The 19036-nt window shown below is 51.6% G+C and overlaps 1 protein-coding gene and 1 long non-coding RNA gene across 8 annotated transcripts in view; one reads left to right on the plus strand and one right to left on the minus strand.

The window, feature by feature from the left end:
• Nucleotides 1-3909: 3909 nt before the first annotated feature.
• Nucleotides 3910-19036, minus strand: part of Spsb1 (splA/ryanodine receptor domain and SOCS box containing 1) — a 58724-nt gene continuing 43597 nt past the window's right edge. For 3 of the 4 annotated variants that reach the window (NM_029035.2, XM_011250345.3, XM_011250344.3), the window contains exons 2-3: nucleotides 14043-14884; nucleotides 3910-5968 (exon numbers count right to left, since the gene is read on the minus strand). In NM_029035.2, coding sequence (NP_083311.1) covers nucleotides 5841-5968; nucleotides 14043-14736 — 822 coding nt within the window. In that variant the 5' untranslated portion in view covers nucleotides 14737-14884 and the 3' untranslated portion in view covers nucleotides 3910-5840. Of the gene's footprint in view, nucleotides 5969-14042; nucleotides 14885-17123; nucleotides 17398-19036 lie in introns of those variants that run through there. The other variant, XM_006539234.3, reaches the window with a different exon arrangement.
• Nucleotides 10270-12639, plus strand: Gm13070. 4 transcript variants are annotated; one of them, XR_003955178.1, is made up of 3 exons: nucleotides 10270-11090; nucleotides 11635-11784; nucleotides 12176-12639. It is a non-coding gene; the product is annotated as a predicted gene 13070 (long non-coding RNA). The 4 variants fall into 4 exon arrangements; XR_003955176.1 differs by lacking the exon at nucleotides 12176-12639 and adding an exon at nucleotides 12012-12101; XR_003955175.1 differs by lacking the exon at nucleotides 12176-12639 and having other exon boundaries at nucleotides 11635-12101.

Below are 19036 nucleotides of genomic sequence, written 5' to 3' on the forward strand. Positions count from 1 at the left end.
GTGTGTGTGTGTGTGTGTGTGTGTGTGTGTGTGGTGTATGTATGTCTAGTATATGAATGTGTGTAGTATGTGTGTGGTATATGTGTGTGGTGCATGTGTAAGTGTGTGTGTGTGGTATATGTGTATGTGTGGTGTGGCATGTGTGGGGGTATGTGTGTGTGGTGTGTGTGTGTGGTGCATGTTTATATGTGTGTGTGGTATATGTATGTATATGTGTGTTATAGGTCTATGTGTGTGGTGGTGGTGTGTGTGTGTGTACTCGCTCTCGAATGTGTTCCTTTGGGGATGATGAAGCGTCTGAGATCAGGAAGGAGGCTAATGTCCAGTACTGAGAGTGTGCTAAAAGCCACCGATGTGTGCACTGAAAAATTGTGAGTTTAATGTCATATGATTTCGGTTTCATTGCAAATAAAAGGACAGCTCCTGGAGGGGACAGTCCTGATAGAAAGGTCTTGCCTGAGCCATGGCTTGGAGATCTGATAATGTCAGCAGCCTCCTGGTTCAGCTTTCCAGGAGGGAATTTCCCTGTGGACTCAGTTACTGAGTTCTCAAGACCTTTGGGCCTGGGTGTGTGTGTGGGTGATGGTGCTGACATTGCCAATTTAGCCTCAGCTCTTCCTTGGGTGCTAAGACCAAAGCAAACAGGCCTGGCCAAGCCTTCACACGGTACTGTCTGCACCAGGGATGTTACTAAGTCCCTTCTTAGCCCCCTTGGAGGTTTCCAGGAAACCGTGGGGAATGGCAGAGGGATCTGCCTGGCTCTTTGCAGAATTCTGGGATCTCGGAACTCTGGGGCAGTCAGTCACCAGATTCTCCATTTTGGCATAGCAAGCTTGCTAGGATTTGGGTTTTTTCTTAAGTTCCACAGGTGAGTCAGATGCAAGGGGCATCTGTGGACTTCAACTGATGTCCCCAGCTAGGACCTGCCAGAAGGATTGCAACTAGGTCTGGGCTGAAAGACAGGCCCCGGGCTGGGGTCAGCACTATGGTCACTTCCATAGAGCGGCTAGATTCTAGCCCTTAGCCTGGGCTTTCTGAGAACATCCCCTCTGCTCAAAATCATTATCAGTTCTTCAGTGACAGTAGCAGACCTTCTATGGTCTACAAAATATAATGAAGCGCCTGTGTCTAGAAGCAGATCATGAGGTCTGAGTGCACCAGAAAGACGGACAGTCCTGGCTCCCCGCAGCTGAGTCCCGAGAAGCTCTCGGAGAGTCATGCGAGGCTTCCTCGGGTTTGCTGGGCCAGGACATCATTTGTTGATCCTTCAGCCTGATCCGGGCTCATGATTTCCTCTCCGGTTGCCATGGCCCCATGCAGAAAACACAGCAAACTCCTGGCCCCGTGCAGTGCATTTATTTCAAATATTCCTTGTGGCTGGAACCCGACCATGTTTGGGTGTCTGGACTGGAACATGAACGAATTGCTCTGTCTTCAGCCCCCTCCCCAGCTTCCCCAGCATAGTTTACGGTTCAGCAAAGTCCACATTCCTCATCCCGCCTAGGAGCGGGAGGGAGGCTGCTGCCAGGATGGAGACGGAGGCAGCTTCCCATCTATGGCCAAGCCAGAGAGCCGGTTACCTGCTTGAAGGCAGGGGATTAATTACAACCAGATGGGCCAAGTCTGCACAGATGGTTTCATTAAAACTGTTCCCTTCAGCACAAAGGCCGGCTCCCCCAGAAGTCTCCTGGCAGCACAAAGGCCCTCATTTTTCTGGTGCCTCCCCTACCCCATGCCTGACCCCTCTTCCCCTGCCACCCTTTCAAAGGAGGCCCAAGATCCAACTGCAACCCAGACATGAACTCCTGCCTAAAAATAACTCTAGACCTGCCCTCTTTCCTCTGCCTACATCCGGGGCGGGTGCGGAAAGGTCCTTCCCCCAGGATCCACCTTGATTTGTGGAAAGCTACCTGGGAAGAAAAGTTAGTTCGAAGCTTAGATCAGGAATGTTTGGTTTGTACTCAGAAGCCAAGTTCCAGAGGAGGAAACAATATCTTTCAGAAGAGCTGGTCTCTGAAGCGCATGCTGGCACATGGGCCTCGCCGTGATGCCGGGCATGCTCTGGGGGCCTCACAGTCCCTTGTTCCATTGGTGACTGCCATTTTACAGTCTTGTCCAAGGTTATACCACCAGTGTTAGACTCTGGGTGTGGCTGAAGATGCCATGTGCTAGCTCTTGGGTCAAGGTGCCACCAGACTGAAGTGAGTCTCTTTACCTAGCAACTTTGCGAGAGACAGAGTACGCATGGGCTCAAAGACCAAGCAAGTCTCTCAAGCAAACTTACCTGGGGAGTGGGCATGTAAGAAAGTGTAGGTTCCTGGGGCTGGCCCTAGTAATGCTGGTTGGGCTTATTGGGGTGGGGTTGCTGTGATATGCATTGTTTTTTGAGACAGGGTCTCATGTAGCCCAGCCCAGTCTCTAAATTACTATCCAGCCTAAGATGACCCTGAACACTCGCTCTTCCTGCCTCTACGTCCTGAGTACCGAGATTACGTCACCGCACCAGACTGAGTTTTGTTTTTACAATCTTAATTGTCCTGTGCTTGTGTGCACACACCACATGGTGCATTAGGACATCAGAGGACAATTTAGGGGAGTCAGTTTGCTCTACCATTTGGATGGTGGGGACATTCCTAGGGATGAAACTCAGGTCATCAAGCGTGGTTGTTAGTGCCTTTAGCCTGCTGAGCCATAGATAACCATACCAGATTATCTATGGTCCTGGGGGATCCAGCGCAGGACTTCTGGGTGTTAGGCAAGACCTCTACCAACTGAGTTCTATCACAAAGCAGGAACTTGACTTAACAATGGAGGGATCTAAGGAAAACTGGTCAAGAGGCTCTCAGAAAGGGCCAAGCTACTCCGCTTGCCCACCCCCTGCCCCCGACCAGGCAACTTTCTCACAGCACCCCCGGAGCCCAGCGTGTTCTTCAGACCCCCACCCCCCAAATGAGCTGCATACACTCTTGGTGGTTCTCTGGAACTCGTTATGACGTGTGAGCTCACTGTTCACCATGTCATTCATTGTTCCTCTAAATAAGCCAGAATTTCCTGTCCTTCCCCTGGGGCTCTGCCTGCTGCAGCTGGAGGGATGAGCTCCCAGGCAAGGTTCTCTCAATAGTGCTGCCTTCTTGATTTGAGGGACGCAAGCCTAAGGTCTCCTGGTAAGTAAGAGAACTAGACTCTGAGGGCCAGAACCAGCCATGCTAACTGCTGCTCTGATCCTAACCAGCCCACAGTCAATTCAGGTTTCCCTCTTCATTGCGCTTGTGAGTGTGCCCTTGCACACACAAGTGTGCAGAGGCTAAAGGCTTACGTCACCTGTTTCCCCCAATCACTCCACCTTAGTTTTTGAGACAGGGCTCCTCATTGAACCTGGTGCTCACGGATTTGGCACGGTTGGCTGGCCTGCAGGGACTTGCTGGTCTCTGTCCCCAGCGCTGGGATTACAGATGCATGCCACTGTTCCCAGCTTTTTACACTGGTGCTCTGATCCACACTGAGGTCCCCGTGCTTGAGTGACATGCCATCTTCCCCAACTCTTACACTAAGCTTTCTTCCCCCCATTAATTCATTATTTATCCACTTTACATCTCAATCAGTGCCTCCTCCCCCCTCTTGCCCCCCCACTAAGCTTTTTAACAAGGCAATGAGAAATTCATCAACACTCAGAATCCCTTCCTATTGGGCTCAGGGGGCTACATTTATTGGGTTTCTGGGGTTATAACACTTTCTGCAAGTGTGAGGTGTACCCCAGTATGGTACCCACACTCTTCGGCTGGCACCCCCACTCTTAGGCCAGGCCAAGGAGCAGCAAGCCAGCCACACAGTAGGCAGTGTCACTGGCTCGATGGAAGAGGGCTTAGCCGCCCTCCCCCCACCCCCACGGGCACGAAAGGACTCGGATGGTTTCATATTTTAACAAACTTTCCTTTATTAGGTTGCTGACTGTTATGAGTCATCATAAAACAGAACAGAACGGGGGTTTCAGAACTATACATGCCACAAGGCTTTACGGTGCTGGTGACGGGATGTCAGGGAGGTGTGGCGAGTCCTGGGGTGGTGGAGTATGGGGGACACAGGAGAGCCTGGAAATTCACCAGCATGCATGGGAGTACAGCTGGGATCGGGGTGACACGCTGGGATCTATACCACTGAACACCATCCACTCCAAATGAGAACAAGTAAGGTTGTGCAGTCTGACAAAGGCCCCAAAAAGGAAAAGAACCTCAAAATATAAAGAGAATAATTTACATTCTTTATCTAGTCTTGGCACCAATTCTGTGCTTTAAAATTTATACTCTACTGGAAGTTTTTTTTTTAAGGTACCCTACAGCAGCTGCTTAAAATGCTTCTTACAAATATATATATATGTAAATATATTAAACATTTTTCAACAAATAAAGTCATCTATTGTACCTGTGCAGAAATGAGCAGAACTCAGATTCAATGGAAGTTGATTTCTTTTCTTTTTCTTAAAGGACAAGGTTTAATATAGCCCAGGATGGCCATGACCTCTGTACACCACTGACAGCAATCCTCCTGCCTCAGCCTCCTGAGCTTTGATTCTCCTTGGTGCAGGGGATGGAACGTGAGCTTCCTGCAGGCTAGGCAAGTCCTCTACCAAATGGCTACATTCCCAATGTAGGGAGTTGATTCTAGAGCAAGAGAAACAGCCAGAGGGCTGGAGCACATGTGGGGTGCTCCATGTACGTGCTGCTAGGACAGGCATTCCTCTCCTGGGGCTGCCCTACACACCACTTCTGAGGCTTGAGTGGGTGTGTGGCGGGGTCTTGAGCCTGAGAGGCATACAGGCTTCATGGCGCCCCACCCTGCTCTTGGTCTTTCTAATCCTGCCTTGCCAGTGGCTTTCCCAGGGGCTGGAGACCCCACTCATTCCATGTGTCCTAATGGCCCTCCAGGCCCAGAGCTTTGGAGGATGCCAATGGGAAATATCAGAAGAATCGGGGGCAAAATTCGAAGCTCATGGAAGTCAAGAGGCTGAAACACGTGTGCCGGTGTATGAGTGCCCAAGGCAACAGAAGCAGGGACCTGGGGACATGGGGACTTGCACGGGCCTCTCTTGGGGTCTGCTCTGGTGCTTGGTGCAGGGCTACTTAGGAACTAGTCAGGGGTCATGCACGACGACATACGTGTATCTGTGCACACCAGCTCATGTGCCACAGTCCTGGCCTGGGACAAGGACAGGTGTGGCACACACATTCCAGGGAGGTGGGGGAAAGCACATCGAGGGAAGCCACCCACCAAGGTTTCCTTTCTAAGTGGAATAAATAAATGGCCTTTGCTACTGTTTAAAGAATAAATACAGGCCACAGAGCACCGGCAGCTGACATTAAAGCTGGCACTCGTTGGCCCAAGGGAAGTCCAACCTGGGGTTCTGTCTCAGTGTCCATGGTATGTGACATCCTGAGCTTCATCTGTATGGCCTGGTCCTGGCCATTCCTGCTTTTGGACTCAGCCCTGGCACCTCCTACTAGTCTTACCTCCCAGGACCCCCCAGGTGGGTGTAGCCTCTCTCTGCAGAGAGTGGGGGGCAGCCCACTCCACCTGAGAGCAGAAGGCGCCTGAGAGAGGTTCTCATAGTTTATTCTCTGCATCTGGTTCAGGGAAGGGCCTGGGTGCTGCTGCTTCAGCCAGTGTTGGGAAGGGAGAAGTCCGTTGGCATAGGTTCCCCCAGCAGAGGCAGCCGGTAGGATGAGGGGGCACGTCTGCCCATGGCTGAGGGTGGGCATCCATCCCAGGCGCAGGGGTCGGCGGACCCCAACGGGCTCAGTGACTTGGCACCAGGTGGCTGTCGTATGGCGGTCCTGGGATTTGGATCACTGGTAGAGGAGGTAGGCTTTGAGGGAGGCAGGTAGCGGCAGAGCGGGGATGGCACCCAGGCGCTCCTTTCCCAGCGCTAGGCGCACCGAACGCCGGCACAGGTCCATGAGTGGCAGGGGCTCAGCTGGGGAAACCAGGAGAGAGAGGAGAACCTTAGCAAAGCTCAAGAGGAATCTTGAACAGACAACAGCGCTTACAACGCGTCTAAGGACAGCGCTTACGACGCGTCCAAGGTTAGCGCCGAACTGATCTAAGTGGAGTTTAACAAACAGATCATTAGCAAATGGTGCAAAGTATTTTAAATTCCGAATTGTGGCGACTGCAGAGGAGGAGCCCTGGGCTACGCAGAAGCCCTCTGCTGACATTGAGTCATGGCTCTCACAACTGTGATCAGTTGTGATGGAGTAGACACAGGGAGGCCATTGCTGTCCTCATTCCCTTTACAGAAAGGGTAGTTGAGAAACAGCATGTGAACAACTTGCCTAGGCTTGCCCTGCAGGAACCTGAAGGAACCTGCTCCTGGTCTCCCTGTGGGGGCTACTCTGCCCTGTCTGGATAAAGAGTATGAATGGCTCTGGGACAGTGAGTCAGCTCAGTGCTCCCCCATTCCAGACACAGCGCCCCAGGCAGGTTTTCCAGGGGAGCTCGGTCCTTGCATGCCACCCAGCTTCTACTTTCAGGATCCTGTTAGGTACTGTCCTTGCCTTCATTTTACTGCAGAGGACGATGACAAAGTATATACATGTTCATATGTGGACATGCATGTGTGTGAATGTAGAGGCCACAGGACAGGCAACCGTAGCCCATATTCCTTAGGAAAACAACCCACCATGCTGTTGTTTGTTCTGTGACAAGGCCATCAGCCTGGAATTCACCAAGTGGGCTGTTCTGGCTAGCTAGCCTCTGATATGTGTCCCTAATGCTGGGCTTACAAGTGCACACATCGCACCTGGCTTTTTTACACGTGTTCTGAGGGATCGAACTTGGGCCTTCCCTCCTTCTTGCAAGGCAAGCATTTTACTGACTGACCTTAATGCTAAAGTGCAGCCTTCTGTTTGCTTCTTCAAGAGTCACCAGTATGCCACTAAACAGCAAGCGCAATCCCCTTAAGGGTAGTAGAGTGCGCGCCTGGCATGTGCAAAGCCCTGGGTTCAGATCCCATCACCAAATAATAACTAAATAAGTGAGTAAAAATCCATTGACGATTGAATCCTATGTCTGGGAGAACATGGCGTGCAGGATTCTCTGGGGTAGGAGAATGTTCAGATGCCGCTGGTAGTCAAGTCACCGGGTGCTTCACACGGAGGCATTAGAATGGCACCTAAGCTGAGTCTTACACGAGTCGTATTAAAAAGGAATAAACCAGGCTGGGAAGATGGCTTAGTCTAGAAGGTGCTTGCCACGAAAGGAGGAGGACCTGAGTTTAGTTCTCAGAACACATGAGCAAAACCAGGCGTGGTAGTGCACACTGTAATCTCAGTGCTGGGGAGGCAGAGACAGGAGGATTCCTGGGGCTCACTGGCTAGCTAGGTTAGTCATATAATGAGTCCCCCAGAGAGAAAGGAGGAGGTTCTGTGTCAGGAATGACACCTCCACATATATGTGTGTATGCACTGGCTCACACTTACAGCTGCCCCACAGGATACACTTGAGCTGATGGGATGGCTTAGTGGGTAAAGTGTCTGTGGCACAAACTCAAGGACCAGAGTTTGATCTGAAGAATGGGTGTGCCAGCAGCGCGCGCACACACACACACACACACACACACAAATAACATATCACACACACACACACATGCTCACACACACAGACTTGTGCACACACATATACACACATATACACATCACACACATACACATATGCTCACATACACAGACAGCACATATACACATCACACACTCACACACACACACACACACATGCTCACACACACAGACTCATGCACACACATATACACACATATACACATCACACACATACACATATGCTCACATACACAGACACGCACATATACACATCACACACTCACACTCACACACACACACACACACACATGCTCACACACACAGACTCATGCACACACATATACACACATATACACATCACACACATACACATATGCTCACATACACAGACACGCACATATACACATCACACACTCACACTCACACTCACACACACACACACACACACACACGTTTAGTCATATTTTTTAAAAAAAGAATAAACTTTAGGCATTTCCTGACCTCTAACCTGAAGGAGTGCTTCTGCCGTAGTTTCTCAGGAGCGGGACTTGTAGCAGTGGTTTTTAATGGGATGCCTTGAAATCGAGCCTTTCCTAGACAGCTCAGTGTGATCATAGGGGCCTGGAGGCAGGAGCATAAACTAAAGGAGTTCTATGCATCCATGTCCAAGTAGACCCTGAAACCAGAAGGCTTAACAGCAGCCTCTGGCCAACATCTGGCAGCTGTGGGTGCCCTTCTACGTGGTAGCGTGGTGAATCCTCTGTGCTTCCTCTTCACTGCTGAGCGTCCCTGGGGCAAATGGTCTAGGGCTGCTCAGAGTAGTATTCCGGGAGGATGGGGCTCCGCCCCACTTGGAAGTTACAGTGGGTTCCCCAAGGACTGGAGGGCTGTTGACGAAGCATCAGGAGCCCCACCAACCCAGAAGGCATTCCCACCATGAAACCCTTGGCATTGTGGGTTTCAGGCCGCCTCACAGATACCGTGTGAAGTAAGTTTCCAAAGCAGGGGACTAGGACTACCCCAGCTCCCGTGTTTCAGGATGGATGGATGGATGGACACTGCAGCAGACACCACCACCACTACCATGGTAGGTGGAGCCTGTGCTATGAGCCTGGGAGGACTGCTGCCTCAACCTAGAGATGGGGACTCAGACATCAGCAGCCCAAAGTCTCTGAAGAGGCAACATCGCTACCTCACTCATCCATGTGGAAGGCAGGCACACGGGGGATGGGGAGGTATGGTCATGGGCTGTGTGACCTGCTAGGACCAGCTACAGGAGGGGTAGCTAATGGCTGTAGTGATGCCTTAAGAGTCTAAAATATAATCAGAGTAAGCCACTCACTCTGCTAACAAGAACAAACAGCTCACAGTTCCCCATCCAAGTAGGGGGAGAAAGAACAGTACACAGAGCTGTGGTCTGCCTGCTTCTCAAATTCTGGGCAGAGACAAGAATGCATGGACTGTGCAAAATGACACAATGCCTACTGTGCCAATTTCAGTTGGTCACTGCAGGACCCAGGAGGGTCGCTCCCACTTCTGTACTTTTGGCCAAGAGCTTCAGGCTTGCTCCCTGCCCTTTCCAAGAGCTGGTGGCCACACGTGCTGCTGTCTGGAACCACTGGCTACTCATGCTTGCCTCAGGAGGCTGGGGTGGGTCGCTGCTTTCTCTGTGAATGACAGAGAAGATGGGGGCAGAGTGTGCAGCAAAGACACCAGGAAGTTAACCAGACACTGTTTCCAGGAGCAGAAGGTTGGGGACCTGGGAGAGCCCCCATGCCCACTTCTGCATTTCTAAGAGGAACAGCTTCCTAGTGATCTACAAGGCTCTGCATAGCCCTGGAGCCCCAACCTGAGATGTCTGTGGTACCCTGAAAAAGATCTGACCCAGACAAAGCTTCAAAAACACAAGACTTTTTTTGGGGGGGGGAGGAAGAGATGGCTTAGGCACTTATTAAATGTGAGTTAAAGCACTTGTGTAAATGTGAGGACCAGGCTGGAGAGATGGCTCAGAGGTTAAGAGCACTGACTGCTCTCCCAGAGATCCTGAGTTCATTTCCCAACCACACCGGAGGCTCACAACCATCTGTAATGAGAGCTGATGCACACTCTTCAGGTGTGTGTTTGAAGACAGCTACAGTGTACTCATATAAACATAAATAGATAATATTAAATGTGAGGACCAGATTTGCACCCCCAGGACCCTGTGAACGCCAACTGGGCATGGCAATCTGCCTGTAAGTCCAGACTTGGAAGATAGGGACGGGTTTCCCCAAACAAGCTGGCTAGCAAGACTAGCACATCAGTGAGCTCTGAGTTTGATTGAGAAACCTGCCTCAGTGAATAAGGTGGAAAAGTTATTGAGGACGATTCCTGACATAAACCTTGGACTTCCACATGCACACGCAGCCACACACAGGTACCCGCACACATGCAAAGACATTCAGGTGCACATGCACACATGCAAAAACATTCCTATGCACATGCAAAAACAAGAAGTTAAAAAAAATAATGAGGCAAATGCTTTGTCCTTGTCTATGACAGACAAAGGATCCAGGAAAAAAGTTATATCAGGAGGGGACTCTAGCTCAGTAATGGTCCTGCTGCTTATTCCCATGGCACGTGTGGCTGACATGGCGCTCGCTCCTACAAGCAGCAGGTAGGAGAAATACTCATGGGGACATTCTAGAATGTTCTGAGTGGAACTAACCATTGATCTTACTCTCTGTGCTAAGCGGTCCTCACAGGAAGAGCCATGGAACCTCACAGCCTTATCCTTGTCCCCATGAGGTACCTCTCCGAGTGACACAGAAGCTCTTGGTCTCTGTTCTCCAAACCCTGAGAAGCTGCTGTCTCCATGAGGCCAGCGTTTCTGAGAGACAGTGTCACTTCTCTTTCATGGTGTGACACTCCCCGAAGGGCGTCCTGGCAGGGGCAGGGTAGCCAGGCTCCCCAGAGCACTGCTTGATCTGGGGGGCACTGAGAAGGAACCATTGTGGCAAGGCAGCCAGAGAACAAGGAGGGAAGAGAGGACAGATATACCGAGAACTGGCCAGGAGTGGAGGGAGGCAGGAAGCGCGTAACATGGCTACAAACAGAGCAACAGCAGACTCTAGGCCTGCTGTTCTCAGGGAACTGATTCTCCCCCAGAGCCTCTGAGAGCTCCAACCCTGTTGACAGCTCGGTCTCAGACATCTGGCCTCCTGAACTGTGACAGATAGCATCCTGCTTCCTCCATCAGGCCTCAGGCCTTAACCCCGATCCACCCAGATGACTCCTGGCAAGGTCACTAGCAACCGTCTGGTTGCCAAGGCAGCTGTCTTGACCTGTCATTACTTTGTCTTTCTTGAAACTCTCTCTGCCCTTGGCACTCAACACCATCTCCTGGGACCCTCTGGACACATGGCCTGCTTCTCCTGGGCCTCCTGCTTCCAACAGGGTCCAACCTCAGCTCTCAAACCTGGCTCTCCACATCTCTCTGGGCACGCTCATCACGGAGCCAGGGTGTGTTTCTGGTTGTTTTGGGGGATGGGTCCCGGGACCTTCCCCATGCTAGGCAAGCCTGCTACCCTTAAGCCATACTCTCAGCCAGGAGTCGCCGCTTTCAATGCTGTCTGTATATGGATGAACTCCGCGGCTCTCCCCTGTGTCCCCTGTGTCTCGGGTGACTTGTAGGTCCCCCTGGACTGATTTCAACCTCTACATGGTCTCTCTCCAGCTTTCCCAGCTTTCTGATTGCAGCCATACCCTTCAACCTGCTCAGGCCAAACACCTGGGGTCAGAGCCTCGATAGCCTTTCTCATTTCTCACACACAATCTACTGAGGTGTGCAGTCTAGAATTTGGCTGCCTTTACCACCTCTCTAGCTCTTGCCTTGCCTCCGGCCCAGCCATCTCTTGCCTGGCATGGCAGCCGCCCTTGCCTACCATCAGCCAAGGGAACCCTGTAAGGCAGGAGTTGCTCCTTGTCCGACACTGTGCTGAGGTGTCAGGGGAGACAGGTGATGGCGCTAACACACGCCCCCCCTCTCCTCACTCTCCCTCTGCAGCAGGGCTCATGACAACAGGCCGCCCTCAGATGTCCTGCTCAGGTTGTCGGGAAAGGGACACATTTCATCTTTGTCCTCCAAAGTCAACCGTATATATCCAGGACCGTGGAGAAGAAAAAGCCACAGGTCTCGGCATTGCCTGGCACTCAGGTAAGCTGGAGAGAGGGCGAGCCCTGAGTGCGTGTCGCTGACCAAGAAGTATCTTGATGTGACATTCTGAGTCTATCTGGACCCTAGCTGCTATGACAGACTGCTGGTCAGTTTCTAACAACTTATTCCCATTCTCATGGCCCCACTCAACCTCTTTAGAATGTTCTGGATCCCCTTTGAAGAAGAAGGGGGAAGCAGGTATTCATCTTCTTCTGCTTTTCAACTAGGGATGTAATATGACCAGCTACCTCATACCTCCCCCGCCATGATGGACTGCATCCCTCAAACTGTGAGCCAGAATAAACCAACCAACCTTCCTTCCTTCCTTCCTTCCTTCCTTCCTTCCTTCCTTCCTCCCTCCCTCCCTCCCTCCCTCCTTTCCTTCCTTCAGGGGCATCTGTCAGCTTTGTCTCGGCAAAGAGAAGAGTTAACTAGTTTGGTGGGTAGACAACCCTCCACTTGACGCAGAGCTCCGTGAAGTACCGTCTGCTCACAAGGCATGTCTAGGCCTCTGGAAGGGCACTGATGGAAAAGCCACGTGACTTACACATGACGCGCCAGGGCAAACACACCCCAGGCCCCTCTTAGCTGCTAAGGGTCTGCATTCTGTACAGGAGCCGGAATACGTGGAAGCCACACAAACTCTCTGGGCTCATGGAAGTATTGGCAGGCCAAATACAAGGTTGGACAATTCTTGGGGAGCTCAGATCTGGTGTCTAGGAGACATCCATCCCACATCTGCTACTCTGCCATGAGAGAGCATAAACCTCCCTCCCTAGGGCACTGAGCACTCCTCTGTAGGGAGGAGGGAGGCTTTTGAACCTAAGCCCCGGACACCTGTGCGCAGGAGTCTCTGGCCGTGCCGGCAAAGTCGGCTGTGGGCTTATGCTATTTGTTTCTGTAATGGAGGGAGACAGACCCACAGAACTTGCTCTGCTAGTTCCCTGGTCCCCTAGGAGGCTCCCTCTGAGGTGCACGCTTGGCCACATCTGCCATACCCTTTGGCTGAGCTGCACAGGGAAAGATGGAGCAGGCAGGGACTCTGCACTCTAGATGCCTCCACCCAACAAGTGGTTCCCAGTCGCTGGATATGGAAAAGAACAGAGAGGGGCTTCTGAGAAGATTTAGGAGTTAGCTCCTGTGCCTGATGACTCCGAATATCCCAGAGCCTTTCAAAGAAGGACCTTAGCGAAGGCTGAGGCAGATGAGGGGATCCTGAAGGGTTAGAGAGTAGGATGGTCCAGCCTGTGCTCCTGACATCAGTGAGAGTCTCGCCTATCACGATACACAGATCAGGACTGGGGTTTGGAGCCAGGCCAAACTTGCCCCTAAAAGCAGCCATGGGTGGTTGGCATTTTCTGGCTCATCCAATATACTCATCCAATATGGAGATGTGATACAGACCACAGGAGACACCCTTGTGGGAAGTGAGAGGGGGCCTGGCACGGGGGTAGATGGGTCTGGAACATGAGGACCCCTACTAACATGGCTTCCCAACCTCACTCATGCTGGGATGTCCCAGACCTGGACCTGCCACCAGCACGGTGTTGCTGCACACAAGCCATTTCAACACACAAAGAGGCCACACCCCTTTCCAAAGGGACAGGCAGACGTCCTTGCTGACTCAGCAGCGTCTCTACTCCAAGACTAAGCAAGTCCTTCTCAGGACGGTGGTGCAATGGAGTGCCTAACTCTGAGAGAGGGGGGCGGGGGGCAGAATCTGGGTCATGATCCAGAGAGGTCCCTGGCTTTCACTTATCTAAGAGAGCAGAGCATCCCCAGGGTATCAACTTGCTGATGCTAGCTACAGTGCTAGAATACAGTCAACTACAGTTCAAGGCTAGAAACATGTTATCCAGAGAATAATCAAAAGAAAGCATTCATTCATTCATTCATCTATTCACTACTCCATCATCATCTATTCATCCAGTCATCTGATCTCTCCATCCAGTCATCATCCATCTATCACCCATTATCCATCTATCCATAATCCATCATCCATCCATCCACCATCCATCTATCCATCATCCACCCATCCATCCATCCATCTTTTATTTGTTCATGAAACACTGCCGGGTACTCCTGCAAGCTCTAGACAGACTTTCTCACTTAACCAGGTAGAGGTGAAATATGACCTGTGAGGATCTACAAGCACTGGGCTATCTAAAGATATTTTAAATCCAATAACTATATAAGCTAGCCAGAACCACGGGGACATGGGGTACAACACTGTTTTAGACAAAGCAGGGAACACTTACGATCAAGTCCGTTCAAGTAGCGCATGCGGATCTCACAGTGGCCCCAGACGGCACTCACTACAGGATACAGCTTTTTACCCTTGAGTCCCCGGAAAGCCACTCCCATGTACTGTCCATCCACGATGAAACTTAAGGTCCCATCATCCATGTCCAGGGCCACGAGAAAGGAGTCAGGGACAATGAATGTCTCGTCCGGCTCCAGAAAGGCTGGGTATGTTTTACTTGGCTGGTTCTTGCCGTCGTGGTAGAGACGGTTACGCCCCAGGTCCCAGCCCCAGGATTCATGGTTATTTCCTACAAGGGTTGTGTACCCAACGGAGTGCAAAGGGGCATCTGCTGTGGCCACCCCCACCACGGCATGCGTGCCTCGTTGCCTCATGGCCCATGTGATCTGCCATACATGCAGTCCACGTGTGTACCCAACTTTGCCCCTGATGGCGTCCGTGCTCTGGGCCACCGGATGCCGGTGAAAGATCAACTTGTCATCTTCCTTCACGAAGACGTTGAGCGAACGGTCGTTATTGTTCCAGGAGTGGAGCAGCTGCACATCGTAGGACACAGGGGGCATGTCGAGCAGCAGGTCCAGCCGGGTGGGCTTGCAGTAATCCAGCCCCTGGAGTTCCTGCTTCAGAGGTCGGTATGTGGGGTCCCGCATGTCCACAGTCTTGATCCCTCCTGTGACCTTCTGACCCATGTTGGCCTTTATTTCACCTTTCCACTGACTCCCAAGGCAAACTCATCAATCTTGGGTCGTTGACTCCAGATCTCTGGTCGGGGCCGGACAGAACCCCTAAGGGAGGTTGCTAGGCGATCTCCAAAGGTCGTGAAGCACTCTGTATTGCCTAATGGGTGGAAAGAAAAACAGGAGAGTGGGTGAGCTGGGGTGCAGCAGGAGGGGGAAGGTTAAAGAGGAACACAGATGCACACACCCCAATACATCTCAGCAGCTTGGAATCCTGGTTCAGAATGAAATGCCCCTGTCCCCGTGGCTATGTTATCACAAAAGCAAGAGGCCATCCACCTCGTGGTCTGTGTGGAGAGGCAGAGGTGGGCTTAAGAACTTGGAGCTGCCCTCAACGTCCCGGGTCAGTCTGAGACACGGGGGATGCTGGTTGGGCTTCTAGTTGGCTTTTCATAGTCAGAAGGCCAAGGTGGCAGCATAGACCCCCGGAGTGAACCTCGGCTCACTGACGCTTTCTTCCTCCCCTCTTCCCTGTATAGAGTGCAAAGCACAGCACAGGCAGACGAAGACACCACACCCAGCCTTTCCCCTTTCTTCTCCAGCATTGTCACCCCTCATAGTCATGACATCAAGTGGCCCAAGGGAGGGAGCGCTGATGCAGATCTCAGTTCAGCGTAGGAAATGCATACACACTCATCCAGGCTCCACAGCTCAGAGGCCTCTGCAACTCCTTGTCAGCTCTTTACCCTGCCTGGACCTGAGCCATCAACGAGGCTTTCCACAAGATCCCCTGGGCTGGATCCTGGATTTGTATGGCTAGGAGACGAAATGGGAGCAGAGGGGAGGCCTCACCGCATCTGTCCACTGGACCTCCAGAGGAGAGCTGACAATACTTTCCCCACCTGTTGCTGCCCAGGCTCGGATCAGGGTAAACAGTAAAGAGTTTGCACTCCTGGGGCTCTCTCGTGAGCTGTGTTCTCTGCCACCCAAACCTGGAGGGCTGGAAAGATGGCTCAGTGGATAAAGGGCCTGCTTCACACGTATGATGCTTTTTAAACATATGTGTGGCATGTGTGTGCATGTGGTGTATGCTACACCACCAATCCTTTCAAAAAAAATCTTCTCTTCTGGGCTTTGTGTTGCTGGCTTGATGAATCGGCCACGATTTTTGCTTCAAGCTTCTTGAGTTACTGCCCTGACGTCTTTCAATGACAAGAGTGTAACTTGTAAGCTGGAATAACACTCTTCCTTACCAAAACTGCTTCTCATCGGAATATTATTACCACAGCAGACATCAAATGAAAACAACCAGAAACCAGCATAGTCTATGAGTAAACGGTCCATGCTAATTGTCTTGGACTTTATGGGCCAGATTACAAACTATTCAATGTCACCACCATAGCATACAAGCTCCTACAAAAGGCATAGAAGCTGATGTTCACGGCTGCATTCCAATAAAACTTTATTTATAAAAACAGGCCAGCACGCAGCCTGCTGGCCCCTGAGCCAGATCACAGATCCCACTCTGTGGCCATTGAACAGTCTTTTGGGAAGGCAGAAGCAGGCAAGCACACGGCGGGTATCAGAAGGGACCTCCTAGTAGCCTTAGAAAGAACAACCAAAAACGTTACCTCAGGGTAGAGTATCCGCCACCTGTCCAGGTTAGTCCTACAGTCTCTTCTAGTTCTAAGACGTGACCAACAGCCGGTACACAGCCCAGCAAGTTCACCAACACCCTCGCTGTGCTGAGCTGAGCTGCTTCCCTCTCAGGCCTGCAGGAAGGTGAGAGCCTCCAGTACAGAATGGCTATGAATTGGATGGAAGGTGTGGAAAGGAGGAGCTGGAGAGAGGGCTGGCTGGCACAAGTTGAAGCGTCCACTGTATTGTGGAATGATTCTCTCATAAGGGCAGGCCAGGGGACACGGTTCAAGCACTCCATTAGACGTGCTTGAACACCATCCCATCGTCTGAGTAACCTTCTGAGTGGTCGGTTGCCATGGCAAACCTAGAGCCCCTCTTGACTCATCTTTCCTGTGTGTCCAGGTTGTTGGCTGAAGATGACACTGCTCTATTGTCCATAGCTAAGCCACCTCCTAGCCTAGGCAAGGATTCCCATGCCACCCCCCTTCCCTCCTCCCACCCACTTCAAATTGTCCCCGTACAGGCGGCTAGGAAAGATGCCTCAGAGATTAAAAGTAAATACTGCTCTTGCAGAGGACCTAAGTTTGATTCCCAGGCCCAACACCAGTGGTTCACAACTGTCTGTAGTTCCAGCTCCAGAAAAGTTGGGGCCTCTGGCCTCTGTGGGGACTTGCACTCAGGCCCCGTCCCAAGCACATAATCTGAAAATAAATTATTTTTTAAAACACGCCCATGCAGATGTACCCTCCCATTCTCACCTCTCCCTCGGCTGGAGTCCACAGGGCATGTCCCCAGGCCTGTCTCCGAGGCTCCCGAACTCGCTCAGGACTCTGCGCCTTGTGCACCGACTACGGCTCACTTTTGGTTTGTCCAAGTTTCCCTCTGTTCACGTATAACATGGGTGTCGCCCGTGTGTCACATGCTCATCCGAAACCCAATGGAGACAGTGTCCTAGAGAGGGCTCGGCACAGCTGGCACTTGATTCTGATGTTCTAGAATGTGCTCGCTCGTTCCCTGAACAAAGATCACTGTGAGCCAGTCTTCCTGGTTACCACACCTGGCCCAACACATGAACACTGCCTCTGGCTGTGACCCAAGCACTGGAATGCCATCCCACGGAAGACCAAGATTAAGGACTCCACTAAACCAGAGGTCAGTGAATTTGCTTTGTGAATGGCCAGATAGTAAATATTTTAGGCTTTTCAGACAGTATGTAAATAAATGGGTGTGGCTATGTCCAATAATACTTTAAGAAAACAGAGAGCTGGATTTAGCCCATAGCCGTGGTTTACTGACTGTGAAAAACTGCTGACCTGCTCTTCCAAAATACCTGGACATGGAGCTCAGGGTGGGGTGGGTATGTGCCACCCATGTGTGCTGAGTGACAGGAACATGGGCAGGTCTTCACAGTGTGGTTAACACTGGACAGGACAGGTTTCCTTGAGCCAGTAAAGACTGACAGTGGGTATTGTTAGCAGAAGTGGGGGACCCAGTACAGATGCTGGCTCTGGCTCACCTCCAGTTCCATCTCCTGCTGTTTGGAAAGCAAAGCAGAGACTCAAGCTAGGTCCAATTCAAATGTGCCACATGAGAGCTAGGGCCTGAGGTTCTCCGGGGCAGCAGACGGCAAACCTCAGAGAGGTGGGAGGACTCAGCCGTCATCCCTACCCTGGAGCCACCAAATCATGAAGGGTAGGAAGGAGCGGTTATGTGTCTGTTGCCTTGTAGGCTGAAACTAGACAGCAGGGAGCCCACAGGGCTGGTCTGCCATCACCATGTCCCATCAGCCACGGCACCCACAGATGCCTACACAGACAGGCACATGTGCCCGTGTGCACAGGAGTACCGCTGAGTGAAGTGACATCAGAGGTCACTGAAGTGGAGGAGCAGGACAGAAGCCTAGAAATTGGGGGCTCCTACTTGAGTCCCTTAATCTCATGCTCAGCAAGTGAACTCTGGCATTCACCAGCAAGACCCTCCACACAGCACCTGCTGGGCATCCTCATGGCCAGCTAATCCCCAAACAAAGCCCTAGTCGGTGGTACTCCGCTTGCCCTAGCAACCTCTGGCCACCCTGAACTGAACACCTCCCACTGTGCATAGTCTCTAGGGCTGCTTTTGTCAGCTGTCACACAGCTACAATTTTGGTGATCCCCAAAGACCAGCAACACTCCTAAAAGAGGGCTGAAGAGGAGACATACAATGTCATTAATCCATCATGGCTCCAGTGCAGCAGGCAAGTGTCCCAGCTAAGAGATTATGCACACAAGTGTGTGTGTGTGTGTGTGTGTGTGTGTGTGTGTGCACCCATGTGTACATGTGTGCATGTGTGTTTGTGTATGCTGTGTGTGCACATGTATGTATGTATGTATGCGTGTGTGCACGGGCTCTAACTGCAGGTCTGTTACCCGTATTGGGCAGCAGGGAATACATATAGTCCTTCTCTCAGCAATGTTTTTCTCCAGGTAAAATCAGATTAAAGACCAACCAAGGACAGCGTGGGTAGGGGGTGGGGGGTGGGGGGGATGGGGCTGCCCATCAGCCAAGGGTGAGTGGGCTGCTTAGGAGAGAAAGGATGTTCTCTGCACAATAGACTAGAACTTGGTGAGTCATAAAAGAGTCCTATCCCTTGTTTGGAGTATGAATTCTTGTTCTAGAGTCAAGAGCAGTG

This window comes from Mus musculus, chromosome 4 (assembly GCF_000001635.26).
Source record: "Mus musculus strain C57BL/6J chromosome 4, GRCm38.p6 C57BL/6J".
NCBI classification, from domain to species: domain Eukaryota; kingdom Metazoa; phylum Chordata; class Mammalia; order Rodentia; family Muridae; genus Mus; species Mus musculus.